The sequence below is a fragment of the Leucopleurus acutus genome (assembly GCF_964270905.1).
Source record: "Leucopleurus acutus genome assembly, chromosome: 16".
NCBI lineage: Eukaryota > Metazoa > Chordata > Mammalia > Artiodactyla > Delphinidae > Leucopleurus > Leucopleurus acutus.
Window position 1 is genome coordinate 71,594,627 of NC_139158.1, and position 16,466 is coordinate 71,611,092.

The 16,466-nt window shown below is 50.6% G+C and overlaps 1 protein-coding gene across 7 annotated transcripts in view; it reads left to right on the plus strand.

Moving 5' to 3' along the window:
* The window catches only part of TOX2 (TOX high mobility group box family member 2), a gene marked incomplete at both ends in the record, with an annotated part of 131,476 nt that overhangs the window by 25,886 nt on the left and 89,124 nt on the right, over positions 1-16,466 (plus strand). For 3 of the 7 annotated variants that reach the window (XM_082857153.1, XM_082857156.1, XM_082857159.1), the window contains one exon: positions 4,233-4,358. The exons of the other annotated variants lie outside the window; for them this stretch is intronic. In XM_082857153.1, coding sequence (XP_082713279.1) covers positions 4,233-4,358 — 126 coding nt within the window. Of the gene's footprint in view, positions 1-4,232; positions 4,359-16,466 lie in introns of those variants that run through there. 7 annotated transcript variants of the gene reach the window in all.

Genomic DNA, 16,466 nt, shown 5'->3' on the forward strand with positions numbered 1-16,466 from the left:
GGGTTTTGGCTCTCTTGGGTTACCTTGTGCTCACCTGCACCAGATTCGTTTTTTACGTTAGTTCCAGGACAGAGCTTTGAGAGACCCCGTGTTAATGTCGTGGTGCAGGGTGGCCGTTTGAATGATGGGTCGTTTTAAAGTCCTGTTCTTTTTATTTGCATGAACTCACACCTCTTTCTCAGCTTTCCAGTTTCCTCTACTCTTGTGAAGGGGTTTTCCTAACAGGTCCTTGCCTCTCCTTGGGATGTTGCACATGACGAGCTCAGATTTTGTTGACTCCTAGTCTTAGAGGAGGGTTACTGAAGGCTATTATTGAAGGTTTCTGAGCCCTTCGTGGAATTCTTTTTATTAAGCTTTGGCTAGAGTATTTCAGCAACCTCAGAATAATGTCCCCATGTTGCAGATAAAGACAGTGAGGGGCCGGTGTGTGCTTGGCTGAGAGTCAGATGGAAAGGAAAAGCTTGTACAGATTCAGTTCTCAGTTGACTTGGGATGTGGGCCCTGACTCCCAGGAACGGGCAGATGGCAGTTCAAGTCAACTCATTGCTTTGAACCTCAGTTTCCTCATCTGTAAAATGGGAACTTGGGCTAGGCAGGTGTGAGGCTTCAGTGAGATAAGGCAGGCACAGTAGGACCTCAGCACAGGTGGCTGTTGTTATTAACAGTGATATTTATTGTCCACCTCTTTTGTGCCAGGCACCGGACTGGACCCTTTCCGTAGCAGACCACTGCTTTGTACAGAGATCCTGCAAGGAATTCTTAAGTAAATGCAGGCTCAGAGAGGGTTTAATTTTGTCCAGGTCCTCCCAGCGAGTAAGGGGCAGGGCCGGGATTCAAACTCAGGCAGTCTGGCCCCCAGAGCCTGGCAGTTGTCCCTGTCCCCATTGTGGGAACACTTGACCATCAAAAAAAAAAAAACAAGGCAGCCTGGATGAGCTGCCTGGAGGGCCGAGAAGAGAGAATCATTAGAACAGAAATACCTTTTCCAAAAGGCTGCAACCCTTCCACAGGAAGCTGAGTCATCTGTCTTTGTTTTGAACCATAACCATCGAGCTGCCTCCAAATTCGAAAAATAAAAATAAAGCTAAAAAATGCTGAGTTCTGTCAAGGTGCATGGGCCCCTCCCTGGCTCTACCCCAGGGGGAGCTGAGCGGAGGGTCTGTAGAGCTGGGACCCCCGCCACCCCATGGTGCTTGGCCAAGTACTCAGTGCAAAGGGAAGAGCCCTCCTTCTGGAATCCACGCTCTGCAGATTCACCTGCAGGCGGCTGCAGGTACCCAGCCTGCCAGGTGGACGCTCCTGCCCCGGCCCCGTGTGCCCCGTGGGGCTGGGACTCTCACGGTGAGTCAGTCACGTTGGGACGCTGCTCTGTCACTGCACACTGAGGACAACATGGTGACACCCCAGAATTCCTCCTTCCAGTACATCCAGAATCTTCTGTCCTCAGACTCAGCCTCCCTTCCCCCCGCACATGGTAGAGTTCAGTAAGTGTTTGATGGAGAATGTGGGGACTTCCTGCATTTGTCCTGTGTTGTCCCATCTCTAACTATGCTTCTTCCCTTCTCTGTTCACCCAAACTCTGCCCCTCCTTCAAATCCCAGCTCAAATGACACGTTTTCCGTGAAGTCCTCGCTCAGCCGATGACCCTGGGGCCCTTAGCTGTGAGCACCGTCTTCCTTCCATCATACTGTCTCACTACATGCATGAGCTGGGATGTCTTTTGAGGACACGGACAGTGTCCTGCTCACACATTGCCCTGGTGTCTGGAACCCCGCCCTGCATGGCGTGGAAAGTAGGCAGAGGGAACAGAAAATTCTTGGTGAGTGAATGAATAAATAAATGATAATTGAAGGATTTTTGCCTTCACACTGTCCGTGTGCCAGTCAGTTACACCTTTTATCAGCATCTCTGGTTTCCAGTGAGCGAGTTTACCATTCAGCAAACAGCATGAGCTTCTTTCCATAGCAGTAAATGCTGATCGCTTCATAGGTGCCTAGTATTCCACTGTACAGAGACCTGTGATTTATTTAGCCAATCCCCTCTCAGTGGATTTTGTTGTCATTTCCATGTTCTCATAAATAATGTTGCAATGAAGAAATAAACATCCTTGTTCATACAGATTTGGGCCTAGAAAATCCTTTCCCATCTTAAGCTTATATGACTATTCATGGATGGTTTCTTCCTGCACCCTTCCAGCTTTGTGTGTGTACATTTCCAAGTCTTCAGTATGTCCGAAATTTTCATCCCTTTCTATCACAGTGCAAAACCTGCATCTCCCTTTCCTTCAGACAAACTTCACGTGCTTGGATCTTGGCCTTGTATCTACAGATTGTGTGTACTTTCTATTTGTTGAGCACCTACTGTGAGTCCGTTCCTGTGCTAGGAGCTGGGACCCAGAGCTCAACAAGACAGATGGTCCCAGCCATCAGGGAGCTCATAGCCTAGGGAGGAAGATGAACAATAAACATAGAAATAAAAACCATCAAAACAAGCAACCAGAAGCCATCGGCTGGAGGAGTGTGCTACAAAGAAAATAATTCAGGTGTGGGTGAGTCAGTGGACCCCCTCTCTGGGGAGGAAGGAGAGCTTGAGCAGGATGCAAGGGTTTTGTGGAGGTCTGGACAGAGGCATTTTATGCAGAGCGAACCGCATGAGAAAGGCGCAGAAGCACAAGCAAGACTTCTTCCTCTCCGGAGCCTTTTCTTTCTTTCTTTTTTTGAAATTAATTTTTTTTTTTTTTTTTTTTTTTTGGCTGTGCTGTACAGCATGCGGGATCTTAGTTCCCTGAACAGGGATCGAACCCATTTCCCCGATCAGGGATCGAACCCATTTCCCCTGCAGTGGAAGCGCAAAATCCTAACCACTGGACTGTCAGGGAATTCCCTTTGGAGCCTTTTCTAATCCCCTCAATCCTTCCTCATCCTGTCATGCTGGGCAGCAACCCCCTTTATCATGTGGCATTTGCCAATCCCCAGGCCTTTCTCTCTGTCACTTAGCTTATTATTGTTATAAGTGGGGCGACCCCCCAGAACTCCTCTCACTTAGTTCTAGATGCCCTCAGCTCTCTGATGCTTCCTCAGCAGCCTCTGATGTTTCTGAAATGTCCAAAAGATTAAAATTGGCTTAATAGCACCCAGCATAGTACATGGTAATTAACAGGTGCTATCATGCCCATTTTACAGATGAAGAAACTGAGGCTCAGGGAAGTTACCTGTTCCAGCAGGCAGAGCAAGAATTCAGACCCAGTTCTGTCTTATTCCAAAGTCCACCTTCTTCACGGAGCCCTGATTCAGCTGGATTTGTGTGAAAGCTAATGAGACTGCCAGGGGAGCCATAGTGCTTCGGGCCAGCACTGTCCCAGACCTGACCCAGCCTTGTGGTGGGTGACCTTGGCCCTTGGCTTACTGGCTTCAGAGGAGTGGGAAAGGAACCAGGGAGGCTCTTATGTTTTTGTTTTAAACTACAAATGTAGTACATGCTTGTGGAAAAGAAAAAAAAAAACAAGAAAGGAAAAAGCAGCAGCTGAAAATACCTCCTTCTCCTACTCCCAAGGGTGACCGCTATGAACAGTTCGGCACCTTTTACAGTGCAAATCCAAACACGCATCATTTGGTTTTTATAAAAACGGGGTCATGTGCTTGACTTGCTCCCAGCCGGTTCTAAGTCAGCACCTACAGACCTTCCTCATTCTATCATATTCCACAGAACGATATACTTCAGTCGATTCAGCCTGACCCTGTTTTAGACGTTTAGCTTGCCTCTCATTCTTCTCTGTAACGAGCAACATGAGTGAGCGGCATGGTGCACGCAGGTACTAATATTTCTGCAGGATGGACGCTCAGAAGTCTAATTGCCAAATGAAATGACATGCAGGTTTCACACAGGTGCTGCCCAAGTGCCTTCCTAAAGCCCTTCCGGTCCAACAGCCGCTCCCAGGGCAGTGGGGAAGGCCCTGAAGCCACAAATAATGCAGAGCTGAGCTGCCTCCCCTTCTGCGCCCTGAGACCTGGTGTGGAGACCGCCGCCAGGAGCTCTGAACACACAGGCCCAAATTGGGATAGAAGATGGATTTTGATAAAAGAGGTTAAATAACAGGTTTTCCCATTTCACCTTATAGGAATGGGATGGGGGGGTTGGGGTACCGGGCCTCCAGCCAATAGAGGACCAAGAGTTGTCAGGAGGGCTTATAAAGCTTGCTATTTCTGGCATTTTTTTCTCTTTCTCTGCTGATTATGCAGCAGAATCGCACAGAGGCTGTCGCGGGCGCGTTCTCTCGCTGCTGGGGCTTCTGTGGAATGAGACTCGGGTTCCTTCTACTTACAAGACGCTGGTGCATTGCAGGTGCGTTTCAGCAGAAGGTAAGCAGCGGGTTCTCGCTGCCTCCTGGGGTGGAAGTGGTCAGGCTGGCGCTGCGGGGTGAAGACAGACGATGTCTGGGTGGGGGCAGGCAGGGACCTGGACAGGTGTCTGTCACATTGTAGAATGAAGATACTTTGGAAGGTCCAGGAGGCCTGCAGTTGGCAGCTCCTTCTTGAAAAGAAATTCTGGAAGTGGCTGGTACCAGCCCCTGAAGAGCAGGTCTTGGTGCCCAGATGCTCAGAAGGCATTTGTTCGCTCATTCGTACATCCATTTAGCATACGCCCTGCAGTGGGCCTGACCAGGTGTGATGGCGGGGGCGGGGGGGGGGCGGGGTCTGGCTAACTCAGATTGAAACAAGGATGGAGCTGGCCCAGAAGATACCTGGGATGAGGGGTGGGAAGGGCCTTTCAAGGCAGGGGGGGTGAGAAGTAGCTGGGGACATCACTAGGAACAAAGTTTGAGCCTGCCTCTTCCATTGGATTTTGGAGTTTGTGGAATCAAAAATTCCTCTCCCGATTGGCGAGTGCCACCTTTTCCTTTTCTCCATTAATGATATTGAAAAGGTAACCAGTTGGGATCTCCAGTTGCCCTCCTTTTGTAGAAGAAAGGACAGCAAAAAATGAGAAAGGACATTGTCACAGATTTAAGGGCAAACACACACACGCATTATAGGTGACAGGGATTTTGAATGAAGAAACACAACGTTCATGGCATTTTCCCGCCGACCCTGGGGAGACAGTCTTTGTGATGGGAGTTGGCTGAGTTGGGGGCGGGGCTTGTTACCGTTGACAGGGCTGCACCCAACTGAGCCGAGAGAGAGTGGGAGGCCTGACCTCTTCTGGCGCCCATTCATCACAGTCGTAGTCATTGTTGCAAATCTGGCTGCGTGCACGTGTGTCCCAGAAATGGAAGCCACGCCACTCTCTCAGGCCTGCTTTCCCTGGCTAGGAATATCCCAGGTCAACTGAGAGAGGCCAAGAAACAGGAGCTTCTGTGCCCCGTGTGTGATCTCCACTTTCTGCACACTGGGTCTAAAAGCAGGCAGTCACAGACCCCAGTCTTCTGGGAAGGCTTTGGAGCCAGCCATCCATTGAGGAAATAGCTATTGAGTGCCTGCTGTGTACCAGGGGCTGGGTTAGGTACCGGTTGCAAATCTCAGCTCTGCCTCAAATACAATCTGTGACATTGGGCAAACTTTTTTTTTTTTTTTTTGCTGTATGCGGGCCTCTCACTGCTGTGCCGTCTCCTGTTGCGGAGCACAGGCTCCGCCGCACAGGCTCAGTGGCCATGGCTCACGGGCCCAGCCGCTCCGCGGCATGTGGGATCTTCCCGGACCGGGGCACGAACCCATGTCCCCTGCATCGGCAGGCAGACTCTCAACCGCTGCGCCACCAGGGAAGCCCTGGGCAAGCTTTTTGAGCCTGGAAAGTCTCAGTCTCCTCATCCATAAAATGGGGACACTGATACCTGCTTTTCTGTGTTGTGATGATTGTGTGTGTGGGGGGGGGCATATCTGTGTATGACCTGGGGAGCTCTCCCCTTGTGCTTGTAGCCAGAGGCTCTGTGTTCTGGTTCTCTTCTTAGGGAGCTTGAATACACGGCCGCAGTCTGCTTTGCAGCCCTGGCTGATACGAATTTCTCTGTCTCTGGTCACGTCCATGGGCTCTTGACAGGGAGAGGAGTAAATGACAGGGGCCTACTCACTGTGTTGAAACAGAACTGACTCTAATTTTTAACACTTCCTGAACAGCTTACTGAATACCAGTCACCAGCGTTGTATAATACAACTGGGATCTCAAGACAAAAGCCAGCTAGTAAACCAGTGTTTGCTGAGAGCCCTGGGTCAGGGAGAAAGGCCTTGGAAGAGAGGAGGGAGTAGTCTTGGAAGGGAGGGTGTGGCTGGAGTATCACCACCCCCACCCCCATCCCCGCACATCTCTCGAACCTGGAGAACAGAAGCTGAACCCAGGTTTAAGACTTGGCTTTGAGTCCTGGCTCTACTCTGCGCTCGTTGTGTGATCTCCGGCAGGTCACCTTACCTCTCTGATCCAGAGTTTCCTCTCCTACAAAATGATGGATTGTTAGGAGGATTAAACAAGATCTATCAAGCACTCTGTTGGTGCTCAGTAAATAAAAATACTCATCTCTCTTGAGGAAGGGACCCTGCAGAGCCTTTGACAGGGTGTGGCACACAGCAGGCACCCACTGAATATTTACAGAAAGAACGAAGGTGCCCAGGGAGTGGGAAACCGCAAGTTGCAAGTATGTACCCTGCTATTGTAACTGCTTTGTGATCTAGGGCAAGTTCTTCACCTTTTTGGTCTCTGATTCCTTCAGAGAAATAATTCAGGCGGGTCCCAGCAGCCCCTACTGTGTTACTCCTTGTTGGAAATCAGGGCTGTGTGGGGACCCTCCAGAGGAGGATGAACTGCATGTTTGAAATTAATTTCCTTCCCATCATTAGTGGCACCCGTAACGACTCTTTCCCCGCTGCCTCGTGCATCCACAAACCAGTAATTAATGAAATTGGGAGCAGAAGCAGGGATGCAGGGTTTCCCGAGGAGGCGGCTTGGGCACAGCTGGGCTGTCCCTGTGGCACCCACTGTGATTGCCTCAGGGGCCCGAGGGCTGCCCAGGAGTCGCCATCTCTGTCTAGCCAGGAGGCCTGGCAAATGTTCACATGTGTGAAAAACAGCAAACGAAGTTCTGAACAATCATAGATGGGGAGTGGATTCCCCAGCTTCTCCCAGACCCTGCGGTGACATTTTCCAGGGAGGGTGTGAGGGCTCCCCCGCTGTCAGGTGTCTGTGGAGATGGGCATTGGAATGGGAATTGGGGGCTTGGGTGGACAGGCTTCGCTCTCGTGATTTCTGGCCTTGAGACTTGCGGCAACATTCTTACCTTCTGCGGGTCTTAACTTGCTATGCAAGCTGTTGGGGCCAGGGGAATGGATGCCCCTTAAGGATGAGGGAATAGTGTAGAAAGGCAGCTTTGATTTGCACGTCTTCACCTCAGAGTGTTCATCTGAAGGAGACGGTGGCTCTAAATGGTCCTTATCTTGGTTCACGTGTCCCCAGCCCCAGACTTGCCCTCCCCCATTACGCCCATCTTGATAAACATCATGACTGTCCACTCCTTGGCTTAAGTCATCCCTGACCCCTCTCTCTGCCGTACTCCCTGCTGGCTGTGTCTTCAGGGTACAACCACGTCTCCCTTCTTCACTCTTACCTGTGGTTGGGTGACACTGGAGCCTCTACCCAGGCCTCCCTGCCTCCATCTTCCCTCTTAGAGTCTGCTCTGCTCACAGCCCCCAGTGGGATCTCCGGGAATCAATCCCCTGCTTGAAGCCTTGGTCACTTGTACCCACTGGATCTGTTTCAAAATCCTTCATATGCCTGCTTCGGGGTGGGGGCACCTGTCGGATCTCAGATTTTGCAGTCAGAGCTAGCCTCTGTCTCCTCCCTCCTGGGCAGAATCACTGCCCTGCTGCTGCCTAAAGCCCCTCCCCTGCTAACCAAACTATCATGCTTCTCGGTTTTGTACACCCAGACCCTTTTGCCCAGAACAGGTTTTCTCTACCCCTTGAGCTGCTGCTTATTCTTGCAGACAGAGTGGTGGCATCACTGCTTTCTAGAAGCCTTCTCTGATTGCCACCTCATCCCACCCCCAAGAGACTGAGCCAGGGGCCCCTTCTCTGTGCCCTTCCCGTCGGCGCTGTGATGCTCGGAGGGGACTGAAGTCACGTATGACGCACCTTTATCCTCATGCCTTCTGGAAGGCTGGATAGCACAGACTCTCTGCTTGGGAAACATTACTATAGATAGTAAATGCGAAGAATCCTTTGCAAATTAACAGCCTTCAGACCTAGACTGACTGGATCAGAATCCTCAGCCTGTGGTTTGATTTGGCTGTGTGACCTCGGAAAGCCTCAACCTCTCTGAGCTTGGAGGGTCAAGAGGGTTGACAAGATGACACCTGTAACAAATTCCCTCTCCTTTCCCACTTGCTGGACAGTAAATGTCCCCAAAGGCACTTGGAACATTTCAGTGGCCACTCCCCATTTCTCCGAGCACAGCAAACCTAAAGGGGGGCCAGGCCCAGAGCAGGCCCCAGTCCCGTACACAGAGGAGCCCTGCATCGAACCCCAAACAGGAGCAAACAGTAGCAGCCGTCGGGGCAACCTGAGATGCAGAAGCCACAGGAAGAAGCCACAGGCCGAGCGGATGTCAGCTGCTCTGGGGCCTCATGTGGTTGCTCGGATGTGCCGAGCTATGCAGCCCTCACGCCTGCCCTTGCCGGCTCCTCCAACCACAGCATCAGATAAAGCAGGCGGAAAAAGTGCTGTCTTCCTCTCTCTGGGGAGGGGTAATCTCAGTGCCATCTGTGGGGTACACTCTATCCCCTGTTACCTCTCTGGCCGCTCTTCCTCTCCCCCCTCGCTTGCTCTGCCCACTTAGTGGTCCCCACCGGCACACTCCCGCCTTAGGGCCTTTGCACGGGCTGTTTCTCCCCCACCTACCTGCCCGGCTCACTCCCTCACCTCCTTCCAGTCTTTGCTCGACTATCACTTTCTCAGTGAGGCCCACCGTGACCACCCTGTTTAAACGCGCATACCCTCCACCTCACCACTCCTGATTCATCTCACCTGCCCAACCTTTTCTTCTTGCCATATAAGACTTAGAACCGTCCAACGTACTAAGTACATGACTTACTACGTTTATCGTTTATGTTCTGTCTCCAATGCCAAAGGGAAGCTCCGAGGACCTCTGGTCACTGCTGTATCTCAGGGGCCTGCAACAGTGTCTGACACCGAGCACACACTCAATAAATATTCCTTCAGGAAGTGGATGCATGAGAGAGGGGAGAAGAACCAGCCCAGCAATGAGAAGAGGGTCAGGATGGGTATTTTGGATTCTCGTTCCACGTATATGCACACGCGCCCTCAGCCCCTTTTTGAGCCTCTCAATGTTCGGGACACGGCTGGCCCGGGGTAAGTGCTCATCAATGGTTGTAGGGAGGAGGGGGAGACTAAGTAATGCCAGTGGAACGGAGACCTTGGCGTATTCTACGAGTTGTTGAGTTGGCAGGAGAGCAGAGGTCCAGTGGGAGATGGTGAGGGATGGCACTGGAGAAATCAGGAGCCAGACCAAGCAGGACCGAGGGAAAGAGGTGAGTCTTCATCCTGAGGACTGTGGATTTTGAGCAGAGGAGTGACTTGTGTATGGATGATTTAGGACTGGGTTCTCCTGGTTTGTGATTAGGTGGGAAAACCCAGGCTTTGCTCTTCTACTTTCCAAGAGTCAGCTGTCTGCCAGACAGCCCTTGGTTATGCTTTTCACAAGGTTTCTCATGAACCCATTGTATAGATGAGCAAACTGAGACTCAGAGAATGGAGTCTTATGGAATCCGTCTTCCATGTGGCAGCCTGAGTCATCTTTTAAAATAGAAATCAGAGCACGTTGCTTCTCTGCAAAAACTCTCCAGTGGCTTCCCATTTGAGATAAAATCCAAGTCCCCGCCACGACCCCAGGGCCCCACATGCTTTGGCCCCTGCCGACTGCTCTGATCTCATCCTTGCTCCTGCCCCTCTGCTTACCGTGTTCCAGCCACATTACGCCTGCCCTCATGCCAGAGCTTTCTGCTGGCTGACCCCAGGGACTATGCACTGGCTGCCCCCCTCCCCCCACACACACTTATTACGTGGCAGGGCCCTTCTCCTCCTTCAGGGCTCCCTCAGTTAAACTGTTACCTCGAGAGAGAGACCTTTTCAAGTACTCTGTGTTTCTCTCCATCTTCTGCCTCTGCACTCTGTTTGCTGCACAGCATTTGTCACAGTTGTAGACACTTTGTGTGTTTGTTGTCACCTGCCTCCTCTAGGGGACTCTGAGGCCTTCAGGGGCTAGGACCATGTCTGTGGTGGATTCAGGGAGCTCTGGGCCTGTGGGGATGGCTGATGCTCCCAGGCCTGCCCGAGGAGACAGACACCTTGCAGGGATCCAATTCCTGTTGCACCTGGTCTTGACCCACTCCCAGTGATGCCCACATTCCCTGTAATGGTAAATGCTCTGCCTGGCATTTCGGCATCCTGGTGGATCCATGTGTACCTGTGGAAAGATGTCAGCTGAGTCATCTAATAGCTGTGAGACCTTGGGCAGTTTCCTTATGTTCCTGAGCCTCAGTTTCCTCATCTGTAAAATGGGCATACAGAGGGACAGTGTCCCACAAGGGCCTAGTGCATGTGTGCCCAGTGCTTGATTCAGTTCTAAACTCCCTTATCTGAAACCCAAAAGGCTCTGCAACCAGCAGTTATCTTGTAACTATGCTGCAAACTCATTCAGCCCCCAAGCCTGATCTAAACTAACAGATATAAGTTTCACTTAGCCCTCTTGTGTGAACAGTCATAGGATTCACTGCAGAAATCTGAATGTGTTTTAAGTGCAGGTGTTGTCCCAGACCCCACAGAGGCTACTACCTAATTCGTGGAATCTTCACTTTCTCACTTTTATGAAATCCAAACAGATTCTGAATTCTGAAACTCCCCGGGTTCTGGCTAAGGGGCTGTGGACCTGGGTGTGTGAGTTGCTGCCGAAGACCCTCCTGGGGTCTGGGAGGGTCCACAGGGGCCTTTGACAGCCGTGGCAGAGCCAGAAACCTCGTTTCCTCTTGGTTTCTTAGCAGCCAGTGTCTTTTTCGTCACCTGGGGTTAAGTTGGGTTTTGTTGGCTGAGGGGCCAAGGTTAAGGCTTGGGCAGGGTAAGCTCCGGTGCTCAAGCATTTCTGGTTTGAATTTAAAAGGGGAAATTTTTTTTTTTTCTTATGAATCATCAGAAAAAGAAATCAGAAGGAAGTGTGTGACCAAGGAGAGGAAATTAGGGTTTGCAAACTGCGTGAGTCACCCCCTTTCTGACTCTTGGGTGATCCCTTGCTCTTGGCAGTTTTCATTCATCTCTGAGACTCTTAGTTCCGAATTTTGGAAAATATACTGGAGACTGTCGTGGTTTTATTCTGGCTTCAACCCTGCTTCCCTTTCTAACCATCAATATAAATTTCTATTTTTGAATCACTGCCACACTCTTTTACTTATTATTGCTTTAGCAAGTGTTTCTTCCCTGCTCAGAGTCCTGCTTCTGAGCTCCACCCCTGGATCATCACAGGAGCTTCTGCCTGGCTTCCTAGACAGGCTTCAGTCTTACTTTCCCCCATCCATTCTTCACCTGAAGCTAAGAAGCCAGTTTCTAAAATGCAGCCCACAATCTGGGCTTCGGTCTCAACGCTCCACCCCCACCCTGTGTAGCCCTGAAAAGCCCCATGGTGATAAGGTCCTATTTGCCCTTGCAGCTCAGCTCTCACTGCCTCCCCTAAGTAAGTGGGTCCTCCTCTCCAGCCCTCTGTCCTTGGCAAATGCTGTTCCCACCAGCCTGCCTGTCCTGTCCATCTGGTGCCTTCTCCCTCACCTGGCGAATTCTGCTCAGCCTGCAGGTAGATTGGCTTAGAAACCACCTCCTCTGAGAAGTCTCTAGGCTCCCATGAACTCTGGCTCCCAGTGCACTTATCACCCACTTATAATTCCTGGGCCTGTCCTCTTCACTGCACCAGATGCTCAGACTGGGTGGACTCGAGACAAATGAGCAGTGTGGTGCGGGGGTGACTCTTGAGGCAGCAGGCAGGGGTCTTGGGTACTCATCTACCCTGCTTCTGGCTGGCTATCTGCCTGGTGGTGGCTGCCATATTCCTTTCCAGAAGGCTGTTTTCCATGTCAGCAATGGTGGGAAGTATCCCCCTTTCATTACAGTTGGTGTATTTCATGTACATTTCTCCCATTTCCATAGAATCAAGGGTACATTTTTTCCTATGTATTTGTCTCTTGGTAGATTGCCTCCTGTGTGACTTTCCTGTTTGTGTCCTGTGTCTTTTCCTCTGTCGGCATCTTGCTCTCTTTAATTTGACTGAGCCGTTCCTGCATCGTATTTATTAACTGTCTCATAGTTGGTGCTGATATTTTCTTAGTCCGATGTCCTTTTTGTTTTGGTTTTATTATGCTTCCTTCTACAGAAGATATTAATGCGTATATATTTGAATCTGTCAATCTCCCTTCCTCCGTGATCGCTTCAAGGGCTGAGGAAGTTATCCTGCTGCCAGAGATCTGATAAACATTCTGCTCTGTTTTCTATTTCCCTATAACATGACTTTTTAGACTTAACTCTTGAATATGTTTAGAGTACGTTTTGGTAGGTGGCTTGCAATGGGTATCTAGTCCAGTGTTCCTAAGTAGGAACAGAGTAACCCTGTTATCCCCATTCTGTTTATGAAATAATTGGTCTTTGTCTCTTTGTTTCCAAAAGGAGAGACAAAATAGAGTAGTTGTTATGGGCAGGAGCTCGCAGAGTTAAGATTCTGGTTTTGCCACTTTCTAGCCGTGTAACCTTTGAGCACGCTGCTTACATCGAGCTTTTCTCCTCTGTAAAAGGGGGTCGTAGCATCTCCCTTGTAGGCTCATTGCAAAGATTGAGTGAAATATCTTACGTAAATCACGTCACGTGATGCCTGGCATAGAGTAAGTGCCCTCCTTAACCATAATGTGTTTCTGTATGGAGTTGGGTCTAATTCTCTACCTTCTCTTCTGTTTCATTGATTTAAAGTTCTCCTTTGACATCCCTGCCCCACTGCTTTAATTATTTAACTGTTGCTTCACAGAATGTTTCATCTCTGGCCAAACTAGATGACACCTCCCCAATTACTCTTCTGTTAGGAATATTGCTTCAAACTCTCACTGTTTTTTTTTCAGTAAATATTGAGTCTTCCCGTGCACTCTGCACTATAGCCCACCTCACACCTACACATACACACACACACACACGAGTTTTCTCACCCTCCCTGCTGCCTCGCCTCCCAGCTCTCTGATCACTCTGGCTCCTCTACCTGGCAGGTGTGTATCAACTGTCTCACCTGGCCTATCTCTACCTAGTGCCTCATCACGCCAGCTGTCATTAGTGCTGGTGTCTGTACTGCCTCTGGACCCCAAGCTTCCCTGGGGATCGTTTCTGTGTCCCTGGTACCTTCAGAGCCTGGCACATGGCCAGTTACATCATAGATTCTCAGATCAGGGATTGGGGAAGGCGGGGATGCTGCCACCATCTTGGATTTTGAGGGTAACTGGTCTTTGTTATCTTCTGGAGGCACAGGCTCGGGAACCCCAGTACTGTGGTGGTTTTAACCGTTGGCATGCTGTGGCCAGTCACTGGGGGCAGTCTACCAGCCCTGGCCTCCGTTTCCCCAGTGGGATAATGGGAAGGAGTCTAAGAGCCTATCAGCCCTGAGGTTCTATAATTTATTTTAAACTGGGTGGCTTGGCAGTAAAGATGAATTTGAAGAACTCATTGGCATGTGCTCTGCCTTGGAGTGGGGTTTGCTCTCTCTCTCCCTCTCTCTCTCTCTCTCTGTGTCCGGGAATAAGGTCCAGACCCAGAGGTCCTAACTGCCCTCCTGGCTTCTGTGCTGCAGGGTCCCCAGGGAGAGCCCAGACCTAGGACGTAGGGCTTCCGTAGTGAAGAACAGAGGAGTGGACCTCAGCCTAGGCAAATGGCAGGGGTGATAGGGGAATCCAGCCTCTCTAGGGCACCTCGGTGTGCCCGCACACTGACAGGAGGCACGCACAGCCCTGCCAGTCCCATTCCCATTTTACAGGAGAGGCAGCTGAGAATCAGAGAGGTGAGGTTCCTGTCCCAGCCACATGGCCACACAGCCACACAGAAGCTAAGTGCAGAGCCTAGGCTTCCAAAACTGGTCTGCTCCAGTGTTCTCTCAGCTCCCAAGTCCAAGGGCTGATTTCAGTACAGCGCTAAAAAATATAGTAGCAGTGTTTACAAATATCATTTCCTGTGTTATCTGGTACCAACAGAAGGAAGTGAACTTGGTACTTTGTCTATGTTAGGTTTTGGGGTTAGAGGCATAAGTGTCAAGTTCAGGTGACCTAGAAAACCTTTCTAGGTCAAATTACGATTTCAAAAGATTTTTTTTCTTTTCCTTTCTTTTTTTTTTTTTTTTTTTTTAAACCGCCCCACGATTGAACGCTGTCGTTGACATATTTCCCTTCCAACAATACCAGCCCTTTGTGGCATGATTGAGGGCTTGTTTTGTAGCACTGGGGAGAAAATATCTTCCAAATCATCTGCTTCTCATTGTCTCAGTCACACTCATTCCCCCAAGCCACAGTCCCCACAACGTACACTCATGTGGCTTTTAGTTAATTGTCTTTGACAAGGATCAGTTTTGGGACTTGTTCCCAACCGCTTGGATGATAGATAATTGTCAAGCACAAATGCTGGCCACTCTGGGCAGCCTGAGGCTCTAGACCGCTGACCGCAGCCCAGCCTCTGGGCAGAAGGCTGCGGGTGGATAGCCCTGTGTCTTCGTGAGTAGCAGGGCAAGGCCACGGAAGTAGCACAGCCCAGTCGTGAGAGCGTCAGCTGTGGAGGTGGGCATCCTGGGTTTGAATCCTGACTCCACCACTTACTAACTGTGTGGCCTTGGGCAAGCTGCTTAACCTCACTTGACCTCAGTTTCCTCATCTGTAAAATGGGAGCCTTAGAAGCAGTAACTCACCTTGTAAGTTGTTGTAAGGATTATAGGAGTTAAAACTCGTAAATCAATTAAACGAGTGTCTGACCTATCGTAAGCAGGCTGTAAATGTTGCGCAGATGAGTTAAAATGCATAAATGATCGTAGCTGTGGTGGATGCTGTTGTAAGTCACCCAGATCCCTCCCCGATTGAGACACTCATTCTTCCAGCTGTGGAGAGTGTTGGCTGCTGCCACTCGCAGCCGAGTCTCTGGGTATTGCCTTTGGTGGAAGGAGGGACCTTGTCCAAGGTTATCAGTCACCCTCGTCCAGGGCAGCCTGGACCCAATGGCTGGGCTACTTGGGAATGCAGTGGCTCCTGCCTCAATTTAGGACATCTCTACAGAGCCATCGCAGCGCCAGAGTCTCCTTGGGACAGGCTGAGACCTCTGTTGTGACGGCATCACAGTTCAACTTGCCCTCTGCCCACCTGCTTCCCTCTGTCTGCAGTTATGCTCCCCAATAAACTTCGAACTGGCAGATTTCACTCTGAGTCTGTTTGCAGGGAACCTGCCCTAAAACAGCAGGTAACCATCAGATGTGAATGGACCTCGATAACCCTCTTAAAACACACACTTATTTTCCTTGCTTATTTTTCCAGAAGCTCTTTGAGGCGTGGCCTCAGATTTCTCCACGATCCCTGATCCCCATCTCTGGGTGGGCGCCATTTGTACACTCTAGACGTGGCTTGGTGAGCTCCCTCTGTTCCGAGGGTCCTGGCTGAACATTTGGACGTGCGTCGGCTTCAGGACCCCTCTTCAGGTGGGAAGAGAAAGGTCTAGCTGCTGAACGAACCACAAAACTTAAAACTGACTGAACTGTGAAGGGCCCAGAGAGCCTCGCCCATTCAACCGTTCCACGTACAAATGGGGAGATTGAGGCCAGAGAGAGGAAGGCCTTGTTCAAGGCCACGCAGTGAGTGGATACCTCTCCTCCCCACCCTTGGAGCAGAGGGTGCTATGGGGAAATAGCGGGGCAGTCTGGTCTTAGGAGCCAGACGTGTGGCAGTTGGTAACAGCATTATAGGGTCCAATAAACGCTTCCAGAGCTTCCCCCAAGCAGAGGGCGGTCAGCTGGATCCAGGAGTGGGTATCAGCAGTGGCTTCCTGGAGGGGAACAGCGCGGGAGTGATTGGGAGTTAACCGCAAGGAACAGCACAAGAAGGGAGATTCAGGTGGAGAGTACAGAGCCGCAGAGGCCAAGGTGTGTGGGAGAGTGTGGTCCATGCCGGGATCTCAGGACGTCTCGAAAGGCAGAACAGGGAAGGACTGTGAGAGAGGAGTGGGAGGCCAGCCTAGACAGTCAGGTTTGGCAGGATGGAGGTTTTTAAGTGCTTTGAATGCTACAGTAAAGAGTTTAGACTTTTCCCCCAGTAGTGAGATGGACCTTGAAGGAGAATGACCTGGGCAAAACCAGGCAGGGAGCTTATCTGTCGTGATCCCCACTGGCCCCTCACTGCCTGATCAAGGCTGTGCTTGGTCCATCGTTGT